Source organism: Podarcis liolepis (assembly GCF_965112155.1).
Source record: "Podarcis liolepis genome assembly, chromosome: 1".
NCBI lineage: Eukaryota > Metazoa > Chordata > Lepidosauria > Squamata > Lacertidae > Podarcis > Podarcis liolepis.
This window is the reverse complement of record NC_139554.1, coordinates 90,699,515-90,726,376: the sequence shown is the minus strand read 5'-3', so window position 1 is coordinate 90,726,376 and position 26,862 is coordinate 90,699,515. Positions and strand designations below refer to the sequence as shown.

Sequence of the window (26,862 nt, the reverse complement as noted above, 5' to 3'; positions counted from 1 at the left end):
AGTGGGGGTATAAAGAAATTATCTCACTACAAAATATTTGTGCATTTCTTCCTGAAGCTTGAGCATTGCAGAAGTAGGGCTCATTTAGGGCAGAACATCTCCTTAATGTGCAGTAAGAACGGTTGTTTCAAAATATGTTACTTGCATCAACACTTAACTCTAGCCTATAATAAAACAAATGTCTCAAACTTTATGTGAATGCATATATTATCTGGGTATTGGGGGAAACTGCCCTAGAGCAGTTGGCTTTGGTTCTCCGTATCTATGTACTAATGAATGGTTTGTTTTGTTGCATGGCCTGTTTTGCGGTGGAATTCACTACAGAGAGTAAGTGTATTCTCTTTCCTCCTCACCCCCACCCCTCCATGTCACCTCTTTTATATGTTTAATATGGCACATCCTGAAAGTTTACAGTGCTAACATTGTTTCTAAAAGTATTCCGTATCTAAAGTAGATCCCCCTTTTTTCTTCTTCTTTTGGACATGTTTGCGGTGTTATTATAACTATTATTCCCCCCCCCCTTATCTCTATATTTCTTATAGGTTTTCAGCATGTTTCTTGAAACCCTGGTTGACTTCATCATTATTCACAAGGATGATTTGCAGGATTGGCTTTTTGTCCTCCTGACACAGTTGCTCAAGAAGATGGGAGCTGACTTGCTGGGCTCAGTACAGGCAAAAGTGCAGAAAGCTCTGGATGTAACAAGGTAGTGTGTCTGCAAATAACAGTGGATGACCTGTGAACCTACCAGCAAGGTGACTTCACCAGACATTTAGACATAATGGTCTGCTTTGGATATAACATGAAATCGTAGTTTAACATCACAGGAAGAAGCCTACTTGGACCCCGTGCACAAGCACACGCTACTTCCTGCTCCTCTGATGCAACCACAACGAGGAGATCAGCAGAACATTTCTTGATTTAAACTAACCACAGTTTGTTGCTGCATCTAGACCATTCTGTGATTAGTTTAAGCCATGGTTTATCGAAACAAGTTAAGATCAATTTGTGGTTTTTGGCTTGTTTTAGTAAACCAGGAATGGGGAATTTGGGCCTCCAGATGATGTTGGATATCAACAACTAGAAATTTAATAAATGAATAAAATAAAAACGATTAAACAATTGATGACCGTTTAAACTGGGGGGGGGGGGGAAGTATTGTTTTTTTATTATTATATGTCTTTTCTGTGTTTTTATATAGTAACCCCCCCCTGTGATCCTCTGATGAAGGGCAGTATAGAAATAAAATGCTCAACATCCCCAGCTGTTGATCAGTCATCAGAGATGATCAGAATTGTAGTTCAACAGTATCTGGAGGTCCAAAGATTTTTGAAATAAGCCACAGTTTAAACTAACTGCAGTTCCTAGTTTGGATGTAGTAAGAGACTACAGCTAATTTCAACCGGGACGTGGATGCTTCCAATAAAATTCTCATGGCTACATTGGGAGAGGAGAGTGCTTACGCTTGAATCTCGGGTAGTCTTGTTTCTCTAACAGTAAACTGGTTTAGCAGTATATCTAAACCACACCATTGTAACACCTGGTACATTTCAGGAGAGAAGCTATTTACTTTAATTTACTACTTGAAGGAACCCTGCCATTCATTGAAAACCAGCCTAAACATTTGAGCCTAGAGGTCACACCCACACCATACATTCAAGGCACTCTTGTACAACTTGAATAGTCATGGCTTCCCCCAAAGAATCCTAGGAGCTGCATCTTCTTAAGGACTCAGAGAGTTGTTGGGAAGCCCCTCGCAGAACTACAATTCCCTGCACCCTTAACAAACTATAGTTCCCAAGTTTCCTTGGGCTAAGCCATGACTGTTAAAGTTGTACAAGAGTGCTTTAAATTATGACAATGGATTCTTGACAGTTTTTCAGCAGCCAATAGTTAAGGTCTATGCTTGGATTGTATAAGTTGGAAGACGTCGTTCACCAAGCACCACACTATAGAGCTTCCCTCCCTTTTCAGAGGGCTTCCATGAAAGCCCAGGTCAAAGAAACAAGGGCTGCATGTAGCAGTGCCGAAAGAACCATCTTTGCATTTTTGCAAAAAATTTTGCATGTTTGCAATTGAGACTCGTCTTTTTTTTGTGTATATTGTTTTTTGTGTTCCATCGCCGAGGCTGTGAGTGGTAAGTGCTGCATCATTTCTCCATCTGAGACAAGATCTTACAAGAAAAGGAAAACTGAATGAAACAGAAAGGGGGGGGGAGAAAACTATCTTTCTAGAACCTTTGTTATTGACTGAACATTAGCCATGTCTGCACACCTCAGTAAACCATAGGTGAATGCAATATGTATGAACAAGAACAAGACACAACACGCCTGGAAGTCACCCTCCCCCTGCTCCTCATCCCACACAGCCTGGAGGATGACTTCAGAAACTCTCATTTCCACTCTCAATTAATTGGTTTCCCATGACATCCAAACCTGAAAGTGGCTAGTCTTAACTATGGTTAGTTTAAATAAGCCAGCTTCAGCAATTATAATTGCAAGTTGTTTGAGATTAACCATAGTTAATCCACAGGTTGCTGATCTAAATACTACAAACCGTGGTCTAGCATCATGTGCAAATGTGGCCTCGTGTGTGCATAAATGTTGTGACTAGTAATGGAATTTGTTGTCATGCTTGTTTTTTTTTTCTTTCCACTCTAGGGATTCTTTTCCATTTGATCAACAGTTTAATATTTTGATGAGATTTATTGTAGATCAAACCCAAACACCAAACCTTAAGGCAAGTAAAAGCTTTTGCAGTAACATTGGGAAATGCTTGTATCTGAGAACATAGTACTTAACCACAGAAAAGTGGGGAAGGTGGTATTTTGTCCAGTGTTTATATTTTAGTGGTGTTCAGAAAATCTAGAGATGACTTTTATATAGCAATTAGTGACCCACAGATCCTTGAATAGGAGCAGGGAAAGATCTTGGGGTTTGGGGAATTTGCAGTGTTCTATCTTACTTACAGAAGTATCCCACACACTTTAGGTAAAAGTGGCCATCCTGAAGTATATTGAGTCCTTAGCCAGACAGATGGACCCCACAGATTTTGCAAACTCCAGTGAGGCAAAACTTGCTGTTTCTAGGATCATTACTTGGACAACAGAACCAAAGAGCTCAGATGTGAGAAAGGTGAGTTAAAGCAACGATAAGGATTAAGTGTCAGAATTTTCTAAGTTAATATAAACCGTTATAAACATTGTGAAATTGAATAGGTCAAGTAATTTGATTTTTGAAAGGCTGTATATAAATCTGTCACCTTAGATAAAGTTTATGGCTACTTGACCATCCATTTTTGTCTTCCATAGCATTATATTAATAACCAGAAGAACTTTGAGCCCTTTTTTTAAATACATCTGACGGATCAAATGGTATCTTACTTTGAAAAGAGAGAGTCGATTATTCACCATCCACAATATTTACATTCCTATTAGATAATAAAAGATTCCACTCCCTAGATAGAACAAAAACAGGATCTAGAAGCATATTTTCGATGAACCCTAAAATTCAGAGAACTTGCTTGCTTGTTTTGGAACATTTCTGCACCATCCACCCCCTTTATCACTTGGTCTGGGATGATTTAAAAAACATTAAAACAAATTAAATACAGCCAGCAATAATAACAGATCAAACAGCATAAAAAGTAGTAGCAACAATAGGAGACAATCTTCACAGAGTAGGTGAAATAATTGTAAGACCTGGGAGAATAGGAAAGTCTTTGTCTGGTGCCTGAAAGATAACAAGATAGGTGCCAGGTGAGCTTTCCTAGGAAGGAAGTTCCACAGATGGGGTGCTGCAACCAAAAAAGACCCTTCTCTGGTCACTACCTAATTCCCCCCTTAACAGTGGGAGGACCCAAAGGGCAGTATGAACAGATGTTACACACACACACTTTCGGTTCATACATAATATTTATTTCATATAATTACAAAAGAGGCACTTTGGAATTGTCTACAATAAGTAGAATACCTTTCTGTAAATATGTGCTTTGCATTACTACAGTATTATGATGTTCTGGCCCCCACCCCCATACTTTTGCACCAGATGTCAAGACTTAAAGCTAGATTATTTGGATTAATTAATAAGATTTCCACAGCAGGGCAGTGTCTGGAACTGTGTGTGTGTGTGTGTGTGTGTGTGTGTTTGAGAGAGAGAGAGAGAGTGTGTTTGTTGTGCTGCCCATCCTTAATGGGCTAATTTACTTGTCTCTGTGTGATAAAGAAAGAAAAATATAGTTTTAAAGCAACTTGCTGGTGAAATACCATTTTAGCAAGGTCTAGGAAGTTTCCAGCTCTGCCAATAGGTGTCACCATTGCTACACACAAGTTGAGAGGAGTCTCACCTTGTTAAAGTTTAGATAAGAAGAAAAAGATACAGCCTGTGGATGTTAGGGAGGATAAGGCAGCAGGTGATAAAAACACAGCGAGAAACTGAAGAGAAAGGTCCACTCAGAAAAACCTAAATGTCAGTGGAAAAATTACTTTATCCAAACACAGATTTCATACAAAAGGCAAAATAGGCATTTGCATGCAAATACAAAAAGCATTAACTGCATAATTTTCACATGGGAAGGAAGCAAATTATGGCTATTTAATTCAATTATAAATGATCTGAAGTCAGTTTTTGTTGTTAACACCAAATTAAAATCAGAAGCAGACAGTGAAGAATTCTAAAGGCGTCTCTTCAAACTGAATGACTGAGCAAAAAAATGTCTGATTAGATTCAGCACAAGTAAGAGCAAAGAGATAGGGGTTATGTAAGGAGGGCTCTTTAAATATACTTATTCATAGAAAAGCATTCTGGAGAAGTAAAAAACTTGCACTTTTCAAAAGAAAAGGGGGGAAAGGAGCCTTTAAAAAGCTCTTTCACACTGGTATTTTAAAATGTCTTTGATGCCATTAGAACCTATAAAGATCTCTCTGTTCCTAAGCCTTGTTTCCAAAACAGTGGCCATCAGTTTTTGTTTGTTTTGAATGAGAAGCTCAAGAGCAATTTTGGCCAGTACATGCGTTCTGAGTTCTGCAAATAATAGTTTTTTTAAAAAATAGGATGAGTGTTGCTTGGCAGTAGATTCTGGGCAGACAAAAGAAAATACTTCCTCACATGGTGCGTAATTAATTTATCTAATTGCCTGTCACAAAATGTGCAGGTCTCCAGTAGCTTAGATGGGGTTTTTTAAAAAAAGGATTAGGCAATTTCATGGAGAATGAGTTTTAAATAAAATGGCCAATGTGGTGTTTTCTCCAGATGTGATCTATTCCCTTCAGGACCATCCAGCATGGCTAGTGGTCAGGCATGATGGAAGTTGTAGTTCACAACATCTGGAGGGCAGCACATTGGCTACCCTGATCTAAGAAAAGCTGTTTACCGTTATATCTGAGTGAAACTTCCATGTTCAGAGGAACTAGACCTTGAATACTAGTCACAACAAGAGAGGGCTTTTTCCTTCCTGCCCTGCTTTTGTAGGCTTCCTGGAGGCATCTGACTGTCCACAGTTGGGAACAAGGTGCTGACAATATGGATCCTTGGTCTGAATGAGCAGGGCTGTTCCATAAAAGTTCCAACGGGGTTTTGTTGGACAGTGTATGTCTCTTGGACAAGTCATCCATCTGCCATTGTAGCTTTCAAAACATGGCAGCTAAATGACAGTCATGGCTGGTACGATGGGAGCCCCACCAATGCATCCATGGAACCCTGACCATGGCCCTGTGAATGCTGAGCCACGGACCTGATCCATCAGGCTCTCCTTACATTCTTATCCAGGTAAGCTGTAGTCTAGCCAGTGCCAGGGGGACAGCTCCGTGGCTCTCCATCACTGTTCTCAACACTACTGCTAGGTGAATGTGCTCTGGAAATTCACGTACCAGGCTTAGGGTGGCAATCCAATCTGCTAGCACTATTGCAGCGAAAGGCTATCTAATCAACGTTCAGGCAAATATGTGGTGTTGCTGGAACACCATTGAGTGATGTGCTGCTTCTTTGCTGCCCCGGACTGCAATCCTATACACATTTACCTGTGAGTAAGCCCCACTGAAAACATTGGGACTTCATAGACATGTATAGGATTGCGTCGTTTGACATACTTGCAGTTTGTATTAACATAGCTCTTGCCTAATACTCTGAGGTTCCTAAAGCTTCTTAAAGCTTGCTTTGGTTTTAGGAGGGAAAAGATTTGTGAGCAATCGATTTGAGAGGTGCAGTATAAAGTCCATGCGCTTTCTCTCTCTCAAAAAAAAGAAAAAATGAAAAATAATGTTTAGCAGCAGTTATTAAGGTGGGAGTAATTAAAGTCTGATAGTACCTTTAAGACTGCTGAGTGCTGCATGAGTAACAGAGGAGAATTCAGATAGAATCCAATGCCACTAAAATAGTAGATGAGATCCCAGCCAAAATAAGATGCAAAAGATCTTAGTGATCAAAAAGCAATTTAAATTTTACAGCATTGGTCTCAAGTTTGAGAAGCACCACCTGCTTTTGAAAATGCAGCCCTGGCAAGAAACTAAAATATGCAACTGCTTTTCTGTATGGGTCACTGAAAATATTGTGCTTGCTTCTACTAAATCCTGTCCCCTTTCCTATTTGTTGACCTCAGACCATGCATAGTTGGGTAGGTGAGGATATACCAGCTAGACCATCAGCCTCATCAGGTCCTGGTGAAGGAAACTTGGAAGAGAAGTGTAAACAGGTAGATTAAAAAGTAGTGTACACTAATCATAAGGTATACTCTCTGTTTGCAGTCCAGAGTTCTAATCTAGTCTACATCATCTGTGGAGAGAAATGGAAGCCTAAAATAAATGTGCAGTGCTGACTGTGTGTGTCTGTGTGCGTGTGTGCAAATAACTTGGCTTGATGTACGTTTCCTTTCACTCAAGAGTTTGAATTAGATGAAGTGTAATCATTACTGTTTAAAAGAAGCTCTGCAGTTAGTTGCACTGCATGATGAGTTCACATCTCAAGGTTGGGTGGAAAGGGACTGAAGGCTCCTGGCGCAAAGTTGGGGTGTGCCTGCTTTTACATCTGCATGCAGCAGGCACACCCTTTGGGTATTAGCCCAACACAGCTCCGCCCTATTACAGGAGACAAAGGCAAAATGACATTTGTCTACGTAGAAAGACAACTTTGGTTATGCCCTTCAGTGGCATTTGAGGAATGGCAATCTCGAGTGCAATAAGCTCCTTTACTAGGGAGAATTTTGGATTCAAATAGATGGCATTGTAATTATTCCTGGGGGGGGGGGGGAACAGACCTGCAGTAGAAACTGGTAGGAGCCTGCTTCAGAACTGCCAAGACAACTGAAAGGAGCAGTCATTTTCCTGTGGCTTTAGGAACAGAAGAGTTAGTCAATTCAGAAATGAGTCAAGAGGTGCTTTGAATCTGCTCTTTTCTAGGACTTCACAACCCTGAGATCTTGCTTGCCTAGGTGCACTACTGACTGCATGTAGGCATCCTCCGACAAACTAAAATTCCAGCGCTTGGATCTGCATGATCTGTCCCGAGTGCTTATGTACTTTGGCATGATTTCCTGCTTTTCCCTATTATTTTATTGCATCTTTGATTTGTCATAATATTTTCAGTTCAGAGAATGTTCTTTTGATGAATGTTCTTCAGTTCTGTAGAAGAAGATGGACAGGAGTGATTTCCGCCCTCTTTCTGGGTACAGTACAGTCAGATTCTCTACACAGCTGGAAGATGCTCTGGCCAGTGGAAGGAAACTATTAGGCCTCTGTAGACAACAGATGCACATTTTCTCTTCTTCAGGTGTGACAGTTTGCTTATGGTGGATGGAAAGGATCACCATTTAAGGACTGAATCTTAACACACCTTTGAACAGCCGGTTTAGACCCTGACAAGTGACCCTTAAGGGCTGACTTCATGCCACATGTAAACAAGAAACGAGATGGCAGTTGGATAGTGAGTGCTGGATGTGGATTCTCCGCTCCCTCCCCAATCAAACTCCAGCACCTGTTGGCTACCGTATTGCCCAAGTTTACTGAATACATCAGCTTTCAGGCCAACTGAAAATGTTCTCATGACCAGAGTAGTCAGAATTTGTAGTTAATGTGTTGAAGCAGCAGTAGCATTTTGAGGCTACTGCCCTAAAACACACACACACACACACACACACACACACTCTTACTAGGGAGTAAAATCCATTGAGCTCAGTAGGATTTACTTCTAAGTAAACATTCTTAGATTGCACTGTGTTTATATCCACATATGATAAGTCTGTTACATGGGGTTTTTTCTTCTATTGAGATATTTCAGATAGACTTCATGTGCAAAAACTGACTGCTCAGTAGTTCCACTGGAGTGTGGAGTGTAAGATGCTGGTCTGGAGTTTAGCTTGTTAAATGCCCTAAAAGGCTTTGTAGGGATTAGTAATTTTTGAAGGTGTGTAACATGAGATATGTATCTCTACTAGGAAAAATACAGCATTGCTTGGGATGTATTCAGTGGTGCCCCTCTACTTATGCATGACTCTTAGAACCAACAGAGGTCTCCATCACCATAATGTGGAGGGAAGTGATGTCCACCTATTTTCCCATCCTCGCTGTGCTTCCCCCAACCTCCAGAGATTTGGGGGGACCCTTTGGAACAACATGGGAGATGGCGCAGACAGCTGCACCAGGGAAGAATTGGCAAAAGTCGCCTCCCTCCCTGTTCTACTGATGGAAGCTGCCATTGGATCCAAGAGCCTTCTATCAAAAAGCGACATACAAGTCTATTTGATAAACATTCTTTCGATGTGCTCTTTTATTTAAAGCACTGAAGCTCCCCTTTATTGTTTGACACCATGGTGGATTAGGTAACCCTGTTGTCTGATGCAGTAAGGCAGTTCTGAAGCCCCAAGGCCAGATAGCTGAAACAAGATATTTCATTGGACTTGGGAAGTAATTTGTGCATACACCTTTGATGCAATTCTTGCAAAACTTCAATGGATTGATCTCATTGTTATGGATGTGCTTCATTGTTATAGATACTGTTAATGAATGTTAATTCCATCTAATTGAAGCTTGTCACAAAACACCATATGTATTAATGGATCTTAATTGCATCCCACATTATTACTGGTAAGACCCTCCTCAACAGAACATACACAGTTTTTAAAGATTGCCCTGGTGTTGATTGGTGGGTTTTTTTATTCCTTCCTAGGCAGCACAAATAGTCCTGATTTCTCTGTTTGAACTGAACACTCCTGAGTTTACCATGTTACTTGGTGCCTTGCCCAAAACATTCCAGGACGGTGCTACCAGGCTGCTACACAACCACCTCAAGAACTCCAGTAACACTAGTGTGGTGAGGCTGTGACATATTTTCCTTAAAAGTCAACTGAGGCATTGATTTATGTTAAGCTGTTGATTAGGCCTGGCCAATGTATCAATATATAGCCCAGGACCAGTATGAGTAGCATATCATGATGTTAGTTACACTTGCTGGTGAAACCACCGTGCTCCTGAGTTCCTCATCTAGCAGCATCTGTTGGAGGGAGTTAGGAGTCTCCAGCTGAGTGAAGCCCGATGCTGCTGAGGTGTTGGGGCTTGCTCAGCTGGGTGGGGGGAGCCCTCCCACCCCCAGCTGAGCAGGGCCTGATGCATTGTCCCCAGCCTGCGAGGCGCTGGGGTGAAAGTGCCTCAGCTCCCGCCGTGAGATCAGCAGCAGTTTCACACTGCGTTTTGCCGTCTGGGGCCAATGCAACTTGCTTGGCTGGTGATACATTGTGATGTTGAAAACCTAACATTGCCCAGCCCTACTGTTGATCTGTTCAGAGCTAAAGCTCTGCCCTAAAATCACACAGCATTTGTTTTACAGGATACAGTCAAACCTCAGTTGTCAAACGTAATCTGTTCCGGAAGACCGTCCAACTTCCAAAACGTTCAACAACTGAGGTGCAGATTCTGATTGGTTGCAAGAGCTTCTTGCACTCAAACGGAAGCCGTGTTGGATGTTCAAGTTCCAAAAAATGTTCAAAAACCAGAGCATTTACTTCTGGATTTTCGGCATTCGGGAGCCGAAACGTACAATAACAGAGGTGTTCGGGAACCAAGGTTAGACTGTAGTACAAAAAATACCTTTTGACAAAGTAGGTATACAATTGTACATAATTGTACAATTGTACAATTTTTCAGTTTCTTTAAATATGGGCTCATTAGTTGTGAGCTTTTATAAGAAGCTTGGCATTGTCTAGATCAGTGGCATTTGGTATGCTTCAGACATGGACTACAACTCCCATCTGGCATGACAAATTATCAGTGTTGATGGGAAGTGTAGTCCACGACACCTGAAGGCTATCACATTGGCTATCCCTGGCCTTGGGTTTTGAAGAATGGCTTCTAAAAAGCAGAGGTGACGACAAAGCTTGTTGGTGCCCAGGCAGGGCTGTGAACTTTAGGGGATCATAATGGTAACCTCAGTAAAGATTTTGGAGCCAAATTATATTATTTGGCTCAGGTTAAAGTCCACGTTGGAGAAGAAGCTTATCCTCACCTTCCACCACTTCCATTGACAGGTGAGGTGGGCAGTCTCCTCCTCCTCCAGCATTCTAATGCATTGCATAGCAGCATGCCAGGACAAAAGACCACATTGGCCTTTGGGTTTTCCCCAAAGGATACTGATGTTGGAATAGTCCTGTTGGAAAACTGCAGTTCCCAAGGGCAAACGCAGTGGCATTTGGCCATTCACTGGAGAGAGGAGGAGAGACCTTCCTCTTTCCCTCTTCCATAACTAGACCAGAGTTTGTCACTACTCCTGTCAGGTGGGGGAATGGGCAGAGTGGTGGATTGTGGTAGGCAATTTCTGAAGCTGGATTGTCCCGAAAAAAATAAGCCAATCTGCTTCTGATTTTTTTTTGGGGGGGGGAGTAGCTTGGCTTATTTTATTTAGAACATATGCATGTGTATATGCAGTGCTTTTTTTTCTTTAAAAAATATGTTTAGGGGTACTCTCATTTTGACTCGAAAAAAACCACCATTTTATAGTTCAGATCAGGAAAAATAAATACAGTAAATGGACAAAAGTACAAAGATTCACAAAATGTTTAGGGGTATGTGTCCCCCCAGAAAGAAGCACTGTGTATATGTATGTGTGTGTGTTCCAACACAAGCCCAGGAGTCATTTATTCCAACAACTTAATTAGAAAAATTAATCCTATTTAAATGACACATTATATGAATGAGGACAAAATGGTTCCGTATTTATTCATCTTCTTGTTGTGCCACATGTTATTTGCCCCTTATCCTCTTTTTTTGCTTGTACACTTAGGGTTCTCCTAGCAATACTGTTGGCCGAACTCCTTCACGTCACCCTAGCAGCAGAACCAGCCCCTTAACTTCACCTACCAACTGTTCTCATGGAGGACTCTCCCCAAGGTAATACTGCAGCTTCATTTTAAAAAAGATTGATAGGTGTCTGAGCAGCTTTTCTGTGTGAAACATGCCTGAAAGGTGACTCCTCAAGAAGCGGCAGTGTAGGAAAATATGTAACACATTTGCCCCGCTCTGAAAGTGGGTCAGGAAACGAAGCTTGTGTCTGTACCTTAATAAAACCCTAAACTTGTCCTTATATGACAGCTTTTGCACAGAGTACAAAACGCTTGTTTATAATAAGATGTCTAAAAGCTAATATAGATGTGGCAGACTGAACTATAGGCTCATACAAATGCACATGCTCAAGTATACATCACAGCCTTCTGTAAAGGGGATTGTATTGTATATTTTTTTCCTACTTCGCTGTACAATTGAATTTTAATAATGCATTATCAGGTTCGTATCAGAGGATGTTACACTGCTTGTAGCTGTAGGTGCGACTGGGTGTGTTCCTTGTGCATTGTAACAGAGAACGTTATGAAAGCTGTGTAACATGGTAGAATTTTGTTAGCGGAAACTATACGCACATGTCCTGATCTAATGGCATAGCCTTCAAAATGTATTTTATTTTACTTTTTATTGCATTATTCCTCCAAGGAGCTCAAGTTGCTGCAGCTCCCACCTCCCCAATCTATTGGTGAGAATCTGAGGTGAGATAACCATGTAGCAAAAGTTGCCCCCAGGTTCCAGTCACCACACAGAGGCAGCTTAAGGTTCACAATAGATTACTGCAGCATATATAGGCTTTTGCAGATACATATATGTACACAAGCAGAAAGTATTTCTGTTGCTACAGCAATTCAAGATGTAACACAGGCTCTGACTCACTTCTCAAGACTGACCCTGACACTACAGCACAATTCCCCCGACTGATGAGCTGACATGCCTTAATCATTTATATAGTCAGCACTGGACTGTTGCTGTAGCAGCTGGCTTGGCTTTCCCCGCTGCTGTTGGCTTATCTCAACCATGTAATAATTTGCGCTCATGAAGTAAATTAACACCTTCCTCCAAGGTCCTCCCAACATTAATATTCACCATAACCCTGTGAGATAGATTAACCTATCCCACTATCATTCAATGAGCTTCACAGGTGAGTAGGATTTAAACCCTTCTCTCCCAGGTCTTAATCCAGCAGCCTAATCATTTCACCACACTCACTGAAGGGGATAGCTGTAACTTTGTTTCCTGGGTTTGGGGGTTTGGTTTTTTCTATTTTAGAACAGGGGAGCTGGTAACACACAGGCTTGAAAGGCTGGCAAATAATTACCAAGCATGGCTGGCAAATAATTACCAAGCATCTGTGCCACAACGAGGTCTTCAGAAGTAGAAGGGTAGACTACATAGATCAGAAGTAGCTGACATGGCGTCCTCTAGATGTTGTTGGACTTCAGCTCCCATCATCCCTGCCAATTGGCCATTTGGATGGGAGTTGGGAGTCCAAGCAACAGCCAGAGGGCACTACTTTGGCTACCCCTTGCGGTAAGTTGTTCCTGTGCTAGAGTGATACAGGGGATAGTGATACAGTCCCTGCAAAGCTTTATAAATAAAATACTAATAAAATGCAACCTTTGTTTTAAACAACACAGTAGCATGGGTATCAAGGGGGAAGGGAGGAACAGTATCACTGTTGTATGCATTAGCCATTAGGTTCCTGTGACACCTGTACTGTCACATTCCACCTAGTAGTCATCACAATTGCAATCTGGGGGGGGGGGTCCTCTTCCTCCCCCCCCCCCCAGCAACCACAAGGGGAAATGTGATTTTCCTGCAATAAAGGTGCTACCTTCAGGACATGTTAGGCTGAATAGCTTGAGGAGCCTAGCCTCAGCTTGAGGAACCTGCATGGCATATTTCAAGGATTTGAGCAAAAAGGCCAGGGACAGATTAGATCGGGGAAAGCAAAGGGCATGGTTGAATATACTTGATGTTTAGATTAGGGGATGTGCTATAGCTTATTGGTTTAGTGCAGGCTTCGTATGCATAAGGTCCCAGATTCATTTCCTGGTATCTGTAAGATTCCTGACCTAAAAACACTCATCTGAGGCCCTGGAGAGCCAGCTTCTTGATGTTCATAGAATACTCCTTTTCCAGTGAAATAAAATTTAGGGACAATTTAGACTAAAAGCACACGAATGTCATAAAGGGCCCTGAGGTAATTGACACCAAATTTGTACTAGAGACCAAATGATTTGCTTCCATAGTGTTCATCACAATACACTCATAGTCAGAGTAAAGTGTTGCAGCTCAGTATTTAGAAACATTTTCAAAAAAGTTTAATTGTCCAAGATGCACATTTTACGCAATATAGATGCACTGAAGAAGCATTGCTAGATATCAGTAAAATGGACAGTGTTGATATTTGCATCATGATGTCACTTGGCTATGCAGTTCTTGTTCTCCTAACCACACACATTTCTAAGTGTGACTCTGCTATTGGGTAAAGAGCCTAGAAGGCAATGCTTTAGCTCAAACATCTTATTGAGGGTTCCATTCTGTACACATACCAGTAGATGCACATCTTTGAGCTGGATTCAAAAAACATATTAGATCAATACCTTTATTAAGGCAACCAAAATATCACCAAACAATGTGCAAACTTCTTCAGGTTCTCCAGAACTCTTAATCTGGCTAGATAGTAAGCAGAGCAAGGGTGTTGCAGAGAAAATCATGGCTGATGGGGTTTCTGGTATTCAGCCAATTATTTGCTTTTTATTTCTGGCCATTTCTGTAGCTTTCCTGTTCATTTTTATAGCTTTCATGTTCAGCTCTCTGAAATGCTTGCTGCATTTTTGAATTTATTTACTGTTTATTTATTTCTAATTGTGTTCTTTTTTATTTTTGTTGTTGATGCTGCTGTCCTTGAGTTTTAAAACAGACAAAAAAGTAAAATCCTGCACCTAGGTCAGAAAGTTGACATAGGAACACAGCCTTGAACTATGAATGAATGAATGAATGAATGAATGGTTTGTAGTAGTGGGGTCAACGTCTTGTATTATTCTTCCGATGCTTTGGGGCTGATAATGCCTGAGAACACTCTAACAAATAATTATTCTTCTGTTTGAAATGTTATTTTCTTGATAGGATGTGGTATTTTTGAATTATAAACCTGTCCACTTGCATGGCTATAAAGTGACAGGATTGGTGGACACTCTCTCTCTCTCTCTCTCTCTCTCTCTCTCTGTGTGTGTGTGTGTGTGTGTGTGTGTGTTTCAAAAGTTGGGATTGAATGACTTTGGATGATTCCCTCACAGGTAGGTGAGATTGGCATCTGTGGAATTTATTGCCCTTTCTTTTCCTTCTCTGTGAACCAGTATCTGCAAGCATAACTGCTCTTCTTATCTCTTTTTCTTGGGTGACTTTCCTTATTCTGCTGCTCAGAAAGAAACTGCTGTGACATGCAATAGAATTATTTCTGACTTCCCATTTCCAGTCTTGTAGCATTTTTCATACACCAATGTGATCTTTACCTTTATAACGTATTTAAAACTCAATAGAAACAAAGTGACGGATTGAATATTCCAGCAACTCCAGAAGGAAATGTCCTGAGATGTTAGGTTCTAGCAGTGATTGCAGGCTCCATATCTAGCCTTCTCTGACCTGACAGATCTCTGTGATCATTAAAAAATGTCTAGGAGACCAGGCTGGAACATTGTGATAATGTTAACCTAACACCACTCCTAACTATGCTTGACTTAGAACGAACCATGGCTTTTAATGTATTTTTAATCTCCTATTGGAAGCCGCCCAGATTGGCTGGGGAAACCCAGACAGATGGGTGGGGTATAAGTAATAAATTATTATTATTATTATTATTATTATTATTATTATTATTATTATTATTATTATTATTATTACTTTATTATTATAGAAAAATATGCACTGTAGTTTTGAAACTACAATTTGAAAACAGAAAGGAGAGGGAAATTGAAAAGGAAAAATGAGGAGAGAAGGAGGGTGATTGAACCCACGAGGTCCTTGCAATCTCCCAACTATAGTTAGGAGAACAGGAATTTTCCATCTGTACTGAATCTCCCTCTCTCCTGCCTTTTAACTTTTAAATCACACAAGATGGAAATGCATATTGGCTTTGCAGTGCAATCTTATGCAGTGCAATCTTGAGTTCAATGGTATTGGGCTGCAGCCTTAGTCTTCTCAAAACCTTAAAGAATCATCATAACATGCATGAGAAAACTCAGCCCAAAAAACTACGTTTAGTCAGCAAAAGTTGATTGGGTGGAGATGGAAAGCAGAATGTAGACCACTCTGATAGGAGGCAGAAGGATAAGAACATCTTTTTGCTTCTATGTTTTGAAGAGCAATAGCTTTGAAGAATGAAGAAGCCACAGAAGCAATTACCATTCAAACTAGAGTCACAAGTCATCAGTGAAAGCTCCTGCTGTTTATCAGGGCCTTGGACAACCTTTTTTTTTTTTTTTTTACAAGGCCTATTCTACTTCAGCCTGACAGTAGACCTGCTAATTTGGAAGGTGTCTTTTTAAAATGTGCTGAAATGGGGTGGATAAGGAGGAACTGTGGGTTTTGTTCGAAGAAGAACTTTCCAGTGATGACAAGTATTTACTGTTCATATGAGTATTCAGTCAGAGGACCAGAGACATAGCTATAATGCTAAGAAGAAACACTGTCCTGGAAGTTTTATTGGGAAAATGGATTATAAGATTCCTCCCGCTGCCAGGTCATCTGTGAATGTGTACATCAGACCTGGTGACCATCAAGCACTTGGCTAGTTGTGAAGTCCTTCTGGAGCCTACATTCTGTTACCCAGGTGAATTTGTTCCAGATGCATATTCAGAACAGCAGTCACCTCAGTATTTTAATATTAGGTGAACAATTGAAAACCACTTCCAGAGAAAGCCAATGGCCAAATTTTCACTGATTTCAATTGCAGGATAGCATCCTGGGTCTATATTGTGAAATACGCAAACAGAAACAACACATTGACTGTCCTGAAATCCTTAAATAACAACGTTGGTTGATACTAAAGATATTACTGAATAACAACATATTTACACGGAGTGTTTCTGTCCGGTTTGTTTCTATTAAGTTCCTCTCTTGCTGAGAAAGCATGAAAAGACTCAGCCACTCAGATTATAGTTTTGTTTTCTCCTTTTTTCTTTTTCTTTTTCTTCCTCCCTTTCTCTCTTTTCTTCCTGTGATCACTGCAGTCGTTTCTGGGGTTGGAGTGCAGATGGGCTGTCGAAGCACCCCCCTCCCCTTTTTCAGCCTAACTCCATCCCCGTTGCTCCTCCTCACAAGACTTTCAGGCGCTCTTACTCTCCCAGGTAACAAGCTACCTGTTAATCCATCTTGTCTGAGGTGTCACAATGTTATTTACCTTTTGTCTCAGGTAGGGTGCTTTCCAAACAGATAGGTCTTGGAAAGGCAGAGACAGGCAGCAGCTCTTTGCTTTCTACTTTTTATCTGTGGAGAAATCTCCACTTCTCAGTTCCAGAAGCTTTACCTGTTCAGCCACCACACCGAATTGTCAGAAACCATTCCTATCTCTTCCTTCATTCCTTCTGCTGGAAGCACTGCAGTAAAGGCAACGTCAGGCAAGCAAGTTTCCCAGGGTAACACACCTTAGCCCACTTCCCCGTTGTGCAGAAAAGCCTGGGGTAGAGTCTTGCGATAAACCACCCAGAACACCAGAAGCACGGGGAACGTAACTGAAACATAGATGAGTTGCTGCTGGAGAATTACATTGCCTTGACTACCAAAGGGGAAAATGGGTTCCTGGCATCATTGGGCGGTGTTGGGAAATACCATGTTGTCTCTCTGCATTTAGTGTTGTGCTTCCTAGTCTTTCAGCTGCACCGGGACTCAGTATTCACTTGGGTACATAGGGGCTGGATCACACGTTACATGGCATGTTTGCTGCGTGTATCCTGATGTGGGTGGGGGCAAATGTCTGTGCATCTTAGGCATGCTGGTCATGACATGAACCAGCTTGGCCATGGCTTCCTGGCATGTATTCTGCAACCTGTGGAGAAGTATATATCACCCTTTCGCAATTCAATTTGCCATACAAAAGGCAAGCACTGTTTTGCTGCATTAAATGTGAATTGGCCCTAGCTGCTGTATAGACTGTGCATAGTCACTAGCCTCAGTTAAATTGGAACCCAGTAAATAAAGCTGGGATTCCGCCAACTGGGATTGCGGCGGCTCCCTCACTGCTGGAGCAGGCTGGGGAAACGGCACAAACTATTCCCCATCTTCAGCATGGGTATAGTAGCTTCTGGCTGGATCAAGGCAAGTAAGATTAGCATTCTGTTGAGCCCCCTTTTTAACTTGACAGTGCCTCCTCTCAAATTACACCGCTTTCTGAGGATACACACTGAACTGAATGCTTGCCTCAATTGGGGAACAGCCATAGCTCAGTGGTAGAGCATGTGCTCTCTGTGCAGAAGGTGCAAGGTTCAATCCATGGCATCTCCAGTTAGGGCTGGGAAAGTCCCTTGTCTGAAACCCTGGGATGCTGCTGCCAGTCAGTGTAGACAGTACTGAGCTAGATGGAGCCAATGGTCTGGCTTGGTATAAGGCAGCTTCCAAGGTTTCTATAAGCATCCAGCTCTCTTTGCAGAATAAATGAACAATGAGAACACTGGAACAGATAGATTGCATTCCCAATTAGTTTACTGGGCAAAGACTGCAGTAGTACTGTACTACAGATCATCCATTTGCCATTATGATACATTCACAGGCAACAGCTAGGAATATGAATAGCAATGGATATGAAAATGGGAATGAGGATTTTCACACAGGTCTAGATTCTGTCAGCCTGTAGAGAAAGAGAGGGGGATTGTTGATATTTAGAAGAACTCTCCTTCACCTTAGGGGCCAGTCCTGGTTAACTTTAGGGAAAATGTTAAAAGCTCCAGAAACTGGTGAGCTCTGAATCCTAAAGACTGTGTTTGTTGGAGGCTGTGGCAGTTGGGAAATAATATTGTGACATCTGTAAAAGCCACGCATTTCTCCTCATCTCTTTGTTCACTTTGTAATTCTTCCAGTTTTCTGCATGAATCATTGTTTTCTATCTTGTATGATTGATGGGATATATTTGTTCTTTGTAAATGGATGTTGTTCCATCTTGCACTTCTTTTTCTCTCTCCTCGTGTTATCTGTGTATCATACAATTCCTGTACTGCCTAAATGTATTTTATTGCACATGTGGTTACTCTTAAAAAAACAATATTCTAGAAATTGCTTTTCTTCCTTCCTTCTTTCTTCCTTTGGCTATTTTGTAACGATTCATTCTTAGGTTATAAAAATAGGTTCTTCCCTTGTGGATTTTGGATGCCACTGATATTTTAAGGCTGCAGATAAAATTCCATTCCATGATACAAGTTGTATGACATAACCCACACATTTGTGTAACTGTGCTCCACAGATGTTATTGTTTTAGAATAGAAACTCTGTCTGAATTAACTCTATGAGCTGCTTTAGCTACTAAGTGTTAGTAGGGGTGGTTTGTTTGTTTTTAATAGCCAACATCAACCTTGTTTTAAAAAGCCCTACTTCTAAAATAATGTCACCCCACCTACTTTTATTCTCAACAGACTAATAAACGAACTGATGCAAATAGTGTTTCCAGTAGATGCAGGCTATTATTGCGTGCATGTGCAACAGTATAGAATGCGATAAACAAAAATCCTGCCTTGCCCTGAGAGGCTTATAATCTAAATTTAGACCCAAGGAGGAAACATCAGGGAGAGAGGCACATAAGTAGAAAGAGGAGAGCCAAGAGAAAGAGGAGTTGCAAAGGATGCGTGTGAGTGGGTGTCAGTTGCTTATTCTTAAGTTTCCTATGTACTCTATGACTATGGGGGGGGGGGTTATACCAGAAACGTCACAGAAGGAGTGGATTTTTAGCTACAGCTGGAAGGGGAAGGGAGGTGGCCTACTTCTTCACACAGAGCATAGTTAAACTATGGAACAGCCGCCAACTTGGATGGCTTTGAAAGAGGACTAGGCAAATGCATGCAGAATGAAGCTATCAGTGGCTACTAGCCACACAGGCTGTGTTGTGCCTCCACTGTCGGAAGCATTATGCTTCTGAACGTCAGTTGGTGGGTATCACAGGTGTGCATAGTTCTGTTGCTCTCGTAGACAGCTTGCAGGCTTCCCATAGGCATTTGGCTGGCCACTGTGAGAACAGGATGCTGGCCTGATCCAGCAGGCTTGTCTTTTGTTGTTGTTGCTGCAGCTCTGCCAGTGAGTACTGGGGAGGACCGCTCCCCCTTAAAGCCCATTTTCCACCTTGGGCCTGGGGGCAGACCCCATACTCACCGCCACAGCTTATAAGGCTCCAAGGAGGCCTGGGGGGGGGGATGGATGTTTAGTCGGGTTTGGGAAGTTGTTTAATTTTGGTATGTTTGTAACTTTTACTGTTTTTGGTTTTTATTGTTTTTTGTTTTTTGTATAGGTTTTAATTTGATTTTAAGGGGAGGGATCAGGACTGCCTGGGAGCCAACAAAATGGCTGGGGCAGGTTCCACGGGGGGGGGAGGGGTGCACTGGGACAACCGATCTCAGTGACCATGGGCAGGAGGAGGAGTTACGCTAAGACCAGACCATGTCATTACCGAGGAGGCAGGTTAGTCGTTGTTTGAGGACTATCCCTGCCGCTGGGTCTGGTCTTGACTGGACGGATACTGGAATCAGCAAGGGATACCCACATGACCTGAAGGTGCTGCTGTGCAATGCCAGGTCAATGATTCATAAGACCACTGCCATCCATGACTTGATCGTTGGCCATATATGAGAATGGATGAAAAAATCATTCAAATTAGAGACCTAAAGATGCTACAGTTGGAGGAGCTAAGTGTTAAGAAATCATTGTGCCAGTAACAAGTAGAAAATTTCTAGAAGGTTCCAGAGTTTTTTCCTTGAATGTATGGGAGTGGCACTCTGAGCTTAATTAGCATCAGCTAGAAGTGCAAATAAGAAGACCACAGGCATATGCCTGTTCCTGTAATTTATGAGGTGCTGGAGATAAGACAAGACTTTTGTTTGAAAGTGTAGTGTTAATTGCTGTTTATGTTAACAGTTGAAAATATATATTGCTAACGTAATGCTTGTACCCAGTCTGGGAATGAAATCTTCCCTGTTTAGGGAAGTTTTTAATGTTTGAAGTTTTATTCTGTTTTTAATGTTCTGTTGGATGTTGCCCAGAGTGGCTGGGGAAACCCAGCCAGATGAGCGGGGTTGTTGTTGTTATTGTTGTTGTTGTTATTATTATTGTTGTTATTATTATTATTATTATTATTATTATTATTATTATTATTATTTATTATCTCTTGACTGAGACTTCACAGAGTTTGTGCGTCATCTTTGAAACAACAACTTTGACATTGTTCACGACTTCCGTGAGAGAGAAAGAAGATAAACTCTGCTAAACAGTTTAAAAGAGGTTTTACCTAACCACCAGTGTCTGCACAGTGAAAGTGTGTGGACGGTAACCTCTAATATTAAGGTGGTAGTTGGGGTCTTGGGTGTAGAGCAGCCTTGGGTATAGTGAGCTTGTGAAAGCCCAATGAAATCTAAGCACTGAATGCCCAAGCCCTTAGAGATGTGGGACTGGATGAAGGAAGTAGAGATCTGGAAAGTGAGTCTATGTTTGAATGCCATACAATTTGATGAAGCTGCCCAAAGCCAGAACATAGAGAGATTAAGAAAAGTCCCAAGAAAAGGGGAAGGGATGCTGCTGAAAAGTTGTGATGGGTAGGAAGAGAAGCAATCAGCTGTATGAAAGGCAACATAAATCAAGGAAGGTAAGGTCAAAGGCTGTGTACACACCATGCATTTATAGCATACTCCTACCCTCAAAGAATCCTGGGAACTATAGTTTATCCCTCACATACCTTCTATTCCCTGCACTCTTAACAAGTATAGCAATCAGGATTTTGAGTGTGTGCTTTAAATGTGTGGTGTATACGCAGCAAGAATCCAGAGACCTTCAATTTTGCTGGTTAGAGAGAGATGGTGTAGAGACTGCATGAGCAAATAGCACGTTTCAAGACTTTGGAGGTAAAAGATGGAAGGAAGATTGGTTACAGAATGAGCAATTCTTTCAGAACACGGGAAATGGTGGCACATTTGAATATGATAGAGAAATAACTGATGTAGAGAGAGAACTTGATTTTGTGGTAGACTGGATAGAATAACGATGCAAGTGCTATTATAGGTAAATCCTAGATTCAACCATTCCACAAAATCATCCTAGCAAGACTTTCACTGTGGGTGGTGTAGACAATGCCAGGATGAGAAGCCCTTTATTTTTGCCATTTTCAGAATGTAAGGAAATTGATTCTTTTGCAAAAAATGTAACTTTTATGTATCTTCTTATCAGTGAGTTGCAATCACATTTTCAAGTGGTTGAAAATTATGTTGTTGAAACTGATGGTGTAGTTGAAACTGACAGTGCAGTTGAAAGGGCTTTCATATTTGTTTGTTTTTCCACCACCACTGGCAGATCTTCCTTCCAAGTTTTTCTTTGTTCAGAGATTAGGTGTTGCCTTATGCCTGCTTTGCCAAAACACACCATGGACATTCAGTTCTGGTAGTGCTACTTGGGCTGGTGTTGCAGAGTTAGTGCATTGACAGAGGTCCAAGGATTGTATCTGTTCCCAGTATTCATGAAGCCCAGAGAACTCGGGAGACATAAATCTTGTCTTTGGTCCGCAGTTCTTTGAATCCCTTCCAGGAAGAGAAACTTCTAGACAATTGTCAATTGCTGAAACCAGAACGTTGTTCTGGTGAGGTGCCAGGCAAAATATGTTTCCATTTTGCGAAACATCCATTCAGCAGAGGTAATATGTGATGGGAGAATCTATTTGCCAGTTCTTTATTTCAGGCACATTTCTTTGGATTACACTATATGTGAAGGGGGCAGACACTTTTGTTCATTCACAGTGCTGCCCCCATCTTTATATAAAGCATCTTCTATTGAACCCTGACTGGAAACACAGGTAAAGTGGGGGAGGGGGAGCTAGGGTTCAGATCCTTTGCCCATGTGCATTTATTGTTGTAAAAAATGAATACATGTACACTCTGCTTTATAGGTGAACAGCGCCCACCCATGAATGTTTTCCCCATCATGTCTAGTTTGGCTCTATATCTTTCCTAAGTTGAGGCATACCAGTGAAGAGAGAAAATTGCCATCTTTCACCCCTGTTTGGAAACGATGGGATTCAGTTCTCATTCCTTTCATTTTAGCAATGAATAGTCTCCAGCCCAAGAGTCATTGTACATAGCTGGTTCACACACAACACGAAGAGGACAGTATAGTGGTCACTGTGCCTGGTCCAACTACTGTGAGCTAATCCATGGTTTGGCTTAGTGTGTCATCTGAACCTGGACTGGTTGTTTCGCGCACTCCAGACAAACCGTGAACTAAAAGCCCAAGCACATGATCTGGTTACAGATCATGGCTTGTATGAAGTGAGACAAGCCATGAGACAAGGTTTAAATGGCATGCTAAACAAAATGATGACTTAGTTCACACCAACAGGATTGCAGGAAGGTCATTTCCCTTGCCTTGCCTTGCTTTGCAATGTAAGATTGCAACCACCAGTGTGCCCTGCTTTCAAATGATATTCATAGTTACAGGGTTGTTATATGGAATGGTGGTCTGCTGGTGTCCCTGGTAATATTCAGTCACATATACTCTGGTATTTGGGGCCAAAGTTCCCAGTGAGCATTAGGGAAAAGCAGGGCTTTGCTGATAGCTCCCCACATTTCTTGCATAAATCCATTCCAAGTATTATATTGACGCAAACTGCATTGGCATCAGTGATCACACTGGGCTACCTGTGACAGATCTGGATGATCCAAAGATGATCAAGTATCCAGTTGGGCCAAAGGGAAGCTGTTTCATATCTGATACTCCAGTTATGGTAGTAATAGACTTAAGCCAGCTTAAAATTTAGGTTAAACTAGCTTTCCTCTGGATATAATCAATTTATGTTAATTTAGATAATTTGACTTTGGTTTCTTGGAAAGCACAAGTAAAAGCCCAAAAACTAGGTTTGTGTATTTCATACATTGTCCATGGTGCCATAAACTTTTCAGTTTCCATTATCACCGATGTGCATTTTTATTACTAACCATTTACCATACTTCATTTATTTGGAACTAGGATTGACTACATATGCTAGAATGCTCGAACTTCATATGGAAATAATTGATTTTGATGTGCCTTTTGGTTGATGGTAGTATGAGATAATGCTGTTTAAATTTTGGCTGAAATTATTACTTTTAATTATTTCTAATATACAGTGAAATTGCTTCACTGAAAGGGCTGGTTGAGTATTCATGTTTGCCATATAAATGTAGTATCACAGTCAATACTTAGTTTATGTTTGCCAGGTTTATACCATCCACAGCCAACCTCTGAATCCCTGTTTTGGGGTCCTGAGTTCATGCCTTGTGAAAGTTAGCATAAGTTTTGAAGCTGAATTTCAGATCATGTGTCCCCAAGTGGGCTATATTATTGATCAAAATCAAGAAAACCACTCTTCGTTTTTAACATTCCATATGTGTTTGATCTTCAGCATGTTGGATTACGACACAGAGAACTTAAATTCTGATGAAATTTACAGTTCCCTTCGTGGAGTCACAGAAGCAATTGAAAAGTTTAGTTTCCGCAGCCAAGAAGATCTAAATGAACCAATCAAGCGTGATGGAAAGAAGGACAGTGACATTGTAAGTAGGCTTCTGGGGAGATGAAAGGATGATGTTGATGAAAATGGTTAGCAAAATGTCGTGATTTTGAATAGTTTTCCTACAGGGAAAATATTTTCATGCCGTTTGACTTTGATAGTCCAATGCCCTTTCTTAGCATTGAAGTTCAGGAGTCAAAATCTTGCAGCTTTTGCTCTCTTTGCAATCTTAGTAACTGCATCTAATGTAAGTCTTGCTAGTCTTAATTGCCCTTGTTCTCCCTGTTCCCACAGGTTTCTCGAGATGGCTGCTTAGCCTCACCAGCCACTGATGTGCGTGGAGGCAGTGATGTTGTGGAAGGGGGAAGGATGGCTCTTGATAACAAAACTTCCCTACTCAACACCCAGCCCCCGCGTGCATTTTCGGGACCCCGAGCCCGGGAGTATAACCCTTACCCACACTCGGATACTATCAGCGCCTATGACAAGAGTGCCCTTAAAGAGGCGGTGTTTGATGACGATATTGATCAGCTTCGGGACGGTTTGTTTTTGTTTTCTAAATTCCTGGACGATCCCCATTCTTGCTTTAAAATATGAATATTCCTATTTAATTGGTGATGAAATGTACTGGAACTTGCTTCTTGAGTTCAGTTTCCATCACCTCTTAGCTCATCTCTGCTAGAATATGCAAAGACAGTGAATAATATGAAGTATGAAACTATTAATTGGGAAATCCTAGTCTTTAAAACTATAATATGAATATGTTCATTGGGTAAACTTAAGTGTTTGCTTTAACATTTACGGTCTTTCCCCCTCATCACTTTGACAGGATAAGGCTGATGGGGTGGGAATGACAGGAATGTCATTGTTATTAGAGCCATTTCACATTTTCTGACAGCCCCTGGTAGTAGACCAGTATTCCATCTCTGTGTTTTAGCTTCAGCACATGAACTTGCGGGGGAGACAATGCATCCTTAAATAGTTGGGATCATGAGCCTGGAGACTGTACCTGGAGCCTGGAGCCTACAGCAGTCTCTGTGTGTGTTTGAGTCAGGGCCACAGCTCAGTAATAGAGCACAAGCTTTGCATGCAGAACATTGTGGAGCCAACCCCTCACATCTTCAGGTAGGGCTGGGAGAGACTCCTGCCTGAAACCATGAACAGCCTCTTATGGCCATTGTAGGCAGTGCAAAGATGGATGGACCAATGGTCTGACTTGATGAACCCCCAGAACAGCTCAAAGTGGAAGGAGAGGGGAGATTATTCTATCAGGCTAGCAGAATGGTTTGCACTGACCGAAGAACATTTGCAACCGCAATACTGAATTGCTCCCTAAGTATGTTAATGTTATAGATCAACGTGTATTGTAGCCAAAGGATGAGAGATAAATCATATTTATAGACGCTGTGAAGAAACAATGTGAATCTGTCTTATCCTCAACCATTTGCAGCAGTAGGTTCTGATTTGTCCTCATTGTGCTTTTCCTTTTCCCTTCTCAGTGCCCATTGATCATTCTGATTTGGTAGCTGATCTTTTAAAAGAGTTATCCAACCACAATGAGCGGGTAGAAGAACGGAAAGGGGCCCTTTTTGAGCTACTGAAGATTACAAGGGAAGACAACCTAGGAGTTTGGGAGGAGCATTTCAAGACCATTTTGCTGTTATTGCTGGAAACGCTTGGAGACAAAGATGTAAGCTATCAACATAGGATCCAATATCTTTTAGGGATCTTTCAGGTGACACACATTTTCTACAGCAAATGGTGCCAAAGGGTGATGTTTTCCCTTTATATGTGGCTATTGTTTAGATGGAGTGGCAATACTGTGGTGGTTTGCTATCATTAATGTTTCCCAGAAATTCAAAGAAACTGGAACTAGCTGCTTTGGACGGGCTTCTCCAGAATACCTCAGACTGCTTTAAAAAAATGGTCCAAATCTGGTTTCCAGCCCCCACCCCCTTAAAAAAAAAATTATCCATGTGTTCTGAGCAGCACTGGACAGTTGAGTCTCGCTGCTTTTTAAATTTCCTGTAATGCCTTCAAAGTAGCCTCATTCTGGGGCAAGATGTGAAATCAAATTGGCAGCCCCCAGCGTTGCTCCGCACCTTTCTGGTTGCCACCCCTGCTGCCAAGTAAGCCTTTTGGAGGAGGCGATCCCACCAGAGGGCATTTTACCCAGGGCTCCCTCAGACCTGGAGCTGCCCACACAACTAGATAGGAAGCTGAGAGAATAGGGGCAGATCAGTATGAACATGGATGGTTATGAATGCTAGCACTAAGGAATAGCCATGCCTTTTAAAAGCACTGTGTGATCATTGTTGCCCTTTGGGTGAACACAGTTGCTACTGCCATAACTTCATTTGTTTAAAAGATTTCTATCCTGCCCTTCAGCAAAGCCACCAGGTCAGTTTGCAAGAATGAGATGATGAAACAAATAGAATAATAGAAATTTCATTATCCTTCGTTCTATTTTCTTGTTTTATGAGAGGAAGTGGACATTCCAGCCTCTGAAATTTTCAGTTTGGTCATCACATCTTACCAATCGCCTTTGGGTTTCTGAGCACTGTACCAAAGCAATCAATGGAATCATTTCTTAGTTGTTGAGCAAAATGTAGTGGTGTCACCCAGCTTGCCTTGACAGCAGTATAATACAGCAACTAGGTAAACCAAAGGTAGCCAGACTTTAGTTTGTTGCACTTGAGGATATGGTCTGAACTTACAAAGGCCCTTGGCTTACATTTCACAGGCAAATAACTGACAGCATTCAATATTATGCCGGCTGGTTTCCATCTCCCCCACCCCCTGGCCTACCACCACAAAA

The 26,862-nt window shown here is 41.5% G+C and overlaps 1 protein-coding gene across 22 annotated transcripts in view; it reads left to right on the top strand.

The window, feature by feature from the left end:
* The window catches only part of CLASP1 (cytoplasmic linker associated protein 1), a 160,572-nt gene that overhangs the window by 119,448 nt on the left and 14,262 nt on the right, over positions 1 to 26,862 (top strand). For 7 of the 22 annotated variants that reach the window (XM_083488433.1, XM_083488429.1, XM_083488418.1 and 4 more), the window contains 10 exons: positions 543 to 706; positions 2,661 to 2,739; positions 2,991 to 3,134; positions 6,595 to 6,687; positions 9,156 to 9,299; positions 11,262 to 11,368; positions 16,552 to 16,668; positions 23,937 to 24,087; positions 24,339 to 24,585; positions 25,544 to 25,734. In XM_083488433.1, the coding sequence (XP_083344559.1) occupies positions 543 to 706; positions 2,661 to 2,739; positions 2,991 to 3,134; positions 6,595 to 6,687; positions 9,156 to 9,299; positions 11,262 to 11,368; positions 16,552 to 16,668; positions 23,937 to 24,087; positions 24,339 to 24,585; positions 25,544 to 25,734 (1,437 nt within the window). The remainder of the gene's footprint in view (positions 1 to 542; positions 707 to 2,660; positions 2,740 to 2,990; positions 3,135 to 6,594; positions 6,688 to 9,155; positions 9,300 to 11,261; positions 11,369 to 16,551; positions 16,669 to 23,936; positions 24,088 to 24,338; positions 24,586 to 25,543; positions 25,735 to 26,862) is intronic. The other 15 variants (XM_083488437.1, XM_083488421.1, XM_083488419.1 and 12 more) reach the window with 3 other exon arrangements.